Source organism: Seriola lalandi, unplaced genomic scaffold, assembly GCF_002814215.2.
Source record: "Seriola lalandi dorsalis isolate HSWRI2012SDOR001 ecotype SW California unplaced genomic scaffold, Sedor1 jcf7180002054324, whole genome shotgun sequence".
In the NCBI taxonomy this organism is placed as follows: domain Eukaryota; kingdom Metazoa; phylum Chordata; class Actinopteri; order Carangiformes; family Carangidae; genus Seriola; species Seriola lalandi.
In genome coordinates, this window is record NW_019524877.1 from 57,752 (window position 1) to 64,838 (window position 7,087).

Here is a 7,087-nt window from a genome sequence, read left to right on the forward strand (position 1 = left end):
AAGCAGGTTACTTAATGTCCAGTTTCTGTCTGTTCATGTGTTCACACGTGATATTTGAAAAGATCTTGTACTTGAGTGTGCTGGTCTTTATCATCTCTGACCTGATCTCCTCGTTCCATTTGAAAAACTTCTTAGGACCTCCTCTTTTCCCACCTCTCTCCTCCACATTGTCCTCTGTGCCGTCCTTCACACTCTGTTTGCCCTCATTCCCCTCTTCTGTTGCCCTGACATGGACATAGGCACAGTTACTATTTCCAGTGTGGCCAGATTTTATTTCTTGTTCTTCTAATAACAGTTATAGACAGATAGAATAAGTAGTCTATTGTGATTAACAGCAGTGATGTTGTGACATCAAATTTAAAACAACCACTTCAGGCTTGGAACATATTTGACCTCTGACATTTAACTAAATTAAATTTAAGGAAAACAACCCTCTACATTGTTGTTTTTTTTTTATATTGTTTAAATAAACTGTTTATTTGCACCCAGGTGAAAATAGTCACATGGCACCGATTCAGCTATTTACACCCGTACAGGACACCTAATGGCTCCCGAAGCCATTTTTTTTGCACTGTTACAAAATAGTGTACAGGACGCAAAATGTTGCAATGCATGTCCGTGTACCAAGTGCCAAAGGCCAGGTGGCGATCTAAACATCTGCTGCTATCAGGTGCTTATTAAATGCCACCAGTGCAGAAAGACTTCAGGAAGTCAGGTGAGATAGTATAAAGGACTTTCTCCAAGGAGACTGGGATTACACTCCTGTGTGAAATGAAAAGTTGATATTTATCTATTCATTCAGACCTGGTTGACTAATCTTGTTTTTATTATAATCAGTGTTTAGGTCAGTTTGGTCAGGTTTAGGCAACAAAACTATTTGGTTAGGTTAAAGAAAAATCTGCTTTGGATTAAAATAGACCTTTTTCACAATGTTCACCACGTGTTTGAAAATGTGACTCACTGAAGAGCCACAGAAGAGCCTTAAAATCCAGGTGTAAACAGCTACATTGGCGTTCCAACCCAGGTGCACATAACATTGTTGGCTATGGACTCTGGACGAATAGCATCTGTCATCATGTGAATAAGAAGAATCCCCCCCCACCCACCCACTCATCACCCAAGAGTTTATGCCACTGAACTTACTTTGAAACCTTAACGTGTTCATATGCTTGGCAGTTTGCTTGGTAACAGGCGATCTGTTCAGGCATAGCTTTGCCGATGGCCTCTTTAAGTTTCTGCACGGGATCCTCCACGTCAGGAGGTTCCTTCTTCTCAGTGTCAGATTCAAGCAGTTAGTCGCATACAAACACAAAACTTCCACCAATTCTGTAATAAAACAACTCAAAGCGTTAACCTCACTCACCATGTGCGTGAGAAATAGTCTCTTTACGCGTTTTAAGAGCGCATCTCTGCTGCAGGGCAGGAATGACGACAGGTGTGTGTACACTTTGGAGCGCAACTGGCCGCCCTGCTCCCGACACTGCAACTCAATACTGGGCCAAGAAAGTCAGAGAGTTGACGTATGCTGTTACACACTATGTTCAACATCACTATGGATGGCTCAAGCAAAGAACACACCACTGAAAGCCTGATGATGAACATGGGTCAGATTAATGGATGAGAGAAGCTCAGGGAGCTGAGGTCATCAACTGATCACAGGTCTGGTGATTTGATCCACGAGCAAAACACTGCTTTTAATTAGCACTTCAAAATCAATTATGTATGAAAGTGTGTGTGTGTGTGTGTGTGTGTGTGTGTGTAAGCTTTGCACTCTCCCGAGGTTAAAGATGCTAATATAAGCACAATCAATTTACCACGACAACTGATTTCAGTATTGATCTAGAAACAAGGCCAGGATTCTGCAGCGATGCTAGCAGCTCCGTGAGGCTGTACTAACTAATGACAACGCTAACGTGCCGATGTTTAGCACATGTAATGTTTACCTTTTTCGTCGTCTTAGTTACGTGAGTAAGCGTGCTAAATGTCAGTTTTGCAGGTACAGATCAAAGGTCGATGGATAACCAAAGTGATAACGTTTCATCCTGAGGGAGACACGAGTGTGTGAACCTGCCTTTAATACTTTTAGCCACAGTATACAAACAATCAGCTGACATCTTCCTGGGGTGTCCAGGACTCGAGCATTCAAATATCTTGCCTTCTAAATCTTGCTGAACCTAGATCAGTCTGAGGAAACAACATTTGATATTTACAAGTGGATTCTGGGCGATCCAAGCTGTAGTTTAAACTGATTAATGACACAACTTAACAACCACATGCTTCTCCACAAGTGAAATCTGTTGTTAAAGTTGTTAAAAAGCACGATTTCTGGCATTTTGTAGTTGATCCGGGTTTTAAAAACAGGCTTCCACTGAGCTCCTGGATCAAGACAACATTTGCTGTCTGTGGTGTTGGATTACTCACTCTAGCAGGATTGAGTTGATTTCTGGAGTGAAGAACTTGAGTTTCGAGCCTCCCTCCGAGGTCTTGGCAGTCTGAAAAATGAGTGTACATCATCTGTGTAGCCATCCTGCATTAGTGTATTGACACATGCACACAGACATCTTCATTTCAGCATATATAAATAATAAAATTTAACCTTACTGCCACGAGTTTTCTAATGCTGTCCTCCAGTGCTGGGGTAAGTCCCTCCGGCAGCGGGGCGCACTGCTGAAGAGAGGTAGAGCCGGCCTCTGACAGGAGCTGGATTGGTTCTGGATGAGTCCTCCGCTCCAAATTAGTCTTTGTATTTGGAGGTTGGGCTTGAGTGAGACTGTGATTATTTGTTTTGGGTTGGAAAAGCTGCGTCTCTGTGGCAGCTTGAGGAACCAGTTTTGGTGAAGAAGTCTCTTCGCTGGCATCTAATAAAGAGACCAGATCAATAACAAAGTCCACTGTGCTGGCTGCCTGGATAAGAGCGTGGTCGTTGGTCGAGCCGATTAAACTGAGGAGCGGGTCGGTCAGTCCTGAGCCCCCACCGCCGGCTGCGTCTGCCGGGCACAGAGGGATTGTGGGTACACTGATGATTCCTGCTGCCCTCTGATTTGCTTTTTCCATTTTCTGTCGTTCCTTCTCCTTCTCTCTTTGAAACTTCTTCAGCATGCTTGTGACACTTAACGTGCCAACAGCCTTTTTCTTCTTCTTCTTCTTCTTATTCAGTTCGAGTTCAGACAAAGTGCTACAAGATGATTACGCTTATGAGAAAATTATTCTGAGAATCATATTGAATCAAATGTTCGAGCATCAGTGTCAAACTGGCTTTTTAAACAAAAGATAAATTTACTTTGTCGCCCCTCACCTTGACTTGGCTCTTGACTCTTCATCTGCTCTGCACTGCTTCTTCTTCGGCTTATCCTGTCCAGCATTGAGTTTACGTTTCTACAAATGTATGTTTGAAGCCATTATGTCTGATAAGATACGGTTTTGAAATCTAATCAAATTGTAAACTTTTTCAAGATACAAAACACTGGTGCAAAGAACAGTTTTGGAATTCAGTCACTCCTGAAACACAAACTCTGTTCCTCTCCAAGTCTGTACAAAACATCCATTAAAATGCTCCACGGTGATGCACTACTTACTTTTGAGGACTCAAGCGTTTTCTCCTCTGTTGTCAAGTTCTCGGTCTCAGTGTCGGAAGCCTGGCGGAACTGCAGCACGCCCGAATTTACATAGAATCCACCAAATTTAGTTGTGATGGAGGCCGGAACAAATTCGTCATACTGCAGAGACCAGCCAGAAGCAATATCGTAATCAGATTCAAATCATTTCTATCAATACGGATTTATACAGCCGAAAGAAAATATGAGCAGAGGAAATTTCGTAAGACCTTTTTTTTGTGAAGTAAACTGCTGAAAAGCAAAAAAATTTCCACTACATGGGAATCAACAAGGCCTAGATACAGCATGTAAAACTGTGTCTTTGTGCAACACAATGAAGATGCTGATATATAAAATAGGAAAAAAAAAAAAAAAAGGAATTGATAACAGTTCTGGGGAAATTGAAACATGTGACGTAGCAGTGGACTCACAGCCTCAGAGTTGTCGATGAAAGAATCATCTTCATCATAACCGTATCCAATATCGATCAGGTCCTGAATACGATCCTTCTTTTTCGTGGGTTTGCCACCCTGCAGTGAGAGGATGCAAAATATTATCTTTCCGTTTACGATGAAGACTTAAAATTCCAAAATGAAGGAAAACCTGTCTTCATAGGATCAGGTTTGCAAAAAAAAAAGAGAAGCTACTCACATATTTTTCCTCCAACTTCCTGGCAATGGCAGCGACTTCATCATCCTCTCTCCCCTCTTCCTCTTCATATTTGCTCAGTGGGTCTTTTGCTTTTGTGTGGTTGATCTAAAATGTAAAGTCTCTTATGAACCATTACATTTTACACAAAAATAAATATTTCTGTATCTTAGAGTCAGAAATTTAGCTCAGTTAGCCCCATTCATTTATCTCAGTTGTTCAAATGTGTTGCCACTTTAAAGTTGGACAGCTTGTGAAATCTTGAAAAGATTAAGGCAATTATCCTGGTGAAAAGTTTAAACATTTAAATGAAGACAAACTAACGTAAAACAAGTGTCAAACAGCACAGGGAATTAACTTTAAAATAGAACATGCAGGAATGTCTTATTGTTTTAATTTGATCACTTAAGAAATTGATGTGCACATAAGAAAAGGTGAAAAAACTAAGTGTATCTTAACATTTTTCTTCAAATCTTCTATAAAAGGACTTTTTGAAAATATATATAAATAGTAAGGGGGGGTGCACATACTATTCCCTGCTAATTGATACGACCTATCAAACTGTCAGGTTACATGTACAAACATGTGGAGCTTGGATTGGGATTTTTTTCACTGCAGGCTATTTATATTGATCTAAAGTAGTAGAAGTAAAGAAGTCCATATAAAACCCCACCTTGTTGTCAATGAGCTGACTGTAGCTGAACTGTGGAAAGCTCCGCTCATCAGGCTCGAACAACGGGAGGATCAGTCGGACCGTGTCGGTGTCAGCGGTTCGGTCTGACCCGGTGTCTTTCCCCCGCAGGACACTCGATGAAGACTCGTGCTCCGAAGCGGGCGGGTCGGGGGGTGAAGGCGGTACGTCGCAGGGGAGAGTGGTCAACTGAACTCTCCGGGATTCAGCCATCACACCGGGGAACACAAACCGACTCTGTGGTTCGGGTTGAACGAGACAGGAAGGGTTTGATTAAGGAGAAGTAGATGCAGGTGTGCTCAACTGTGTCACCCACACGCAGCCAATCTCATTCCATACACTGATGAATATTTGTCAAACCATGTAGCTTTAAAAGCTGTCCTTTAATACCAGGTGTTAATTCCTTTATCTTTCTGTTTTTATTATTAGGGTTCATTAAAGAAACCCCTTTAGAGAAATAGGCTTATTGGCTTTCTGAGTGATCAATACCACCCTTTCAACTGTCCGGTAAAAACGGTTAGCTAAGATGTAGCCTGTAGCTAGCTACTAACATAAAAAAAACAAAAACAAAACAACATCCGCCTACCTGTATCTCTAAACCTCGGTAATGATTTAGGCCACATCTTTTTGAGAAAAAAAAAAGTGGGAAAAAAAAAACAAAATAGAAAAATTATACATTTGCGTTTCAGGAGCTTAAACTTTTATTTTCTTGGCATAGTAACATTTTTAGTCTCAACTGGTTGCCTGGCAACAGTTTCAAAAACAGTTTGGCACATAACCTGACATTAAAACGGTGAATTTTCTTTCTTTTTCTTTTTTTACACTTGTGCAGATTAAACAAATGTATGAAGTTAAGATGTACTGGTAGATGGATGTTCTTACCAGGCTAGTTAGCTAGCTGTTCCCCCTGCTTACAAGCCGTATGCTAAGCTTAGCTAACCGGCAGCTTGTGTTAGTTTCATGCAGCGCTTCCTATTCAGACCTCGTCACTTTTCGCACACTTTGTGTTCTAGACTTTATTGTAAATTGATAACATATTTGCGCATCAATCTGCACTCAATAATAGTGACAAAGTGAAAACATGTTTTTAGATTTTTTTTGCAAATGTGTTAAAGAACAAAAACTCTCATTTACATAAGTATTCAGAGCTTTAATTCAGTAGGCTACTTAGTAAAAGCCCCTTTGGCAGCAATTACAGCTTCGAGTAACCAATTAAAATCTTCTTGAGTAAGATTTAGACTAGAAATTCAAATTTTGGTTTTCGTCCTGACATGCAGTATGATATGTGGGGCCTTCACAGGTGTGTACTTTTCTAATCATTTCAATTTACCACAGCTGGACTCCAATCAAGTTCCAGACACATCTCAAGGATAATTAAAGCAAACAGGATGCACCTGACCCCAATTTGGAGCCACAGCACAGTTAATGATTGCTTGACCCATCAATGCCCATCAAGACACTGTTGTTGGACATTAGCTTTGGTTATAAACACATGTACAGTACATCAGACTCTGCTTCTGTTTGTGTACTTGTACCTTACAATAAACCAAATAAAAAAATAAAGGGTCTGGATCACCAGATTACCATTGTGGTTACATGGTACATTTCCTTACATAAAGTTGTGTTTAATCAAACTACTTCAAACTAACTGACGCATAGAAAATAAGCCAGGCAGAAGTAGTGTTTAGTTTCTGGATCTCTGTACAAAATATAATGAAGTTGCCACCTTTGCTTTGTGCAACGTACTTGATGGGAACGTGGCAACAGCTAATTTTTACCCCAGGATCCAGCTTCCTTAATATAGCCATGATACTTTAATTTTTGATAGTGTGAGCAGCATTGTAGCAAAAATAAACAAAGAGATGAACTTTTTTTCTGTCACTACTCATCTTATTGTTATATATATTTAATTATGGTGACAGTGAAAATATGAAATGAATTTCTGTGGTGTTTTGAATGAAAATCTCCTCTGCTTCAGATTCATAATTGAGAATTGTCCATGATTGCAGGGGCGCACAGATTTGGGTGCTGTATGCAGAGAGATGCAGATTGGACCTGCACAGTGTCTTTTCACCACAGGGGGGCGCTGAAGATCCGTGAGGCCGAGCAGAGGACACTGTAAGGGAAGATGCCATAAGATTTTTTATGGACAGTT

At 40.6% G+C, this 7,087-nt stretch overlaps 1 protein-coding gene across 1 annotated transcript in view; it reads right to left on the reverse strand.

The window, feature by feature from the left end:
• Positions 1–5,167, reverse strand: part of LOC111655552 (ubinuclein-1) — a 7,145-nt gene extending 1,978 nt beyond the window's left edge. The window contains exons 1-10 of the mRNA XM_087174168.1: positions 4,915–5,167; positions 4,245–4,349; positions 4,025–4,123; positions 3,576–3,716; positions 3,296–3,375; positions 2,602–3,175; positions 2,422–2,492; positions 1,364–1,493; positions 1,144–1,268; positions 102–224 (exon numbers count right to left, since the gene is read on the reverse strand). Coding sequence (XP_087030294.1) covers positions 102–224; positions 1,144–1,268; positions 1,364–1,493; positions 2,422–2,492; positions 2,602–3,175; positions 3,296–3,375; positions 3,576–3,716; positions 4,025–4,123; positions 4,245–4,349; positions 4,915–5,145 — 1,679 coding nt within the window. The 5' untranslated portion in view covers positions 5,146–5,167. The remainder of the gene's footprint in view (positions 1–101; positions 225–1,143; positions 1,269–1,363; positions 1,494–2,421; positions 2,493–2,601; positions 3,176–3,295; positions 3,376–3,575; positions 3,717–4,024; positions 4,124–4,244; positions 4,350–4,914) is intronic.
• Positions 5,168–7,087: the final 1,920 nt, after the last annotated feature.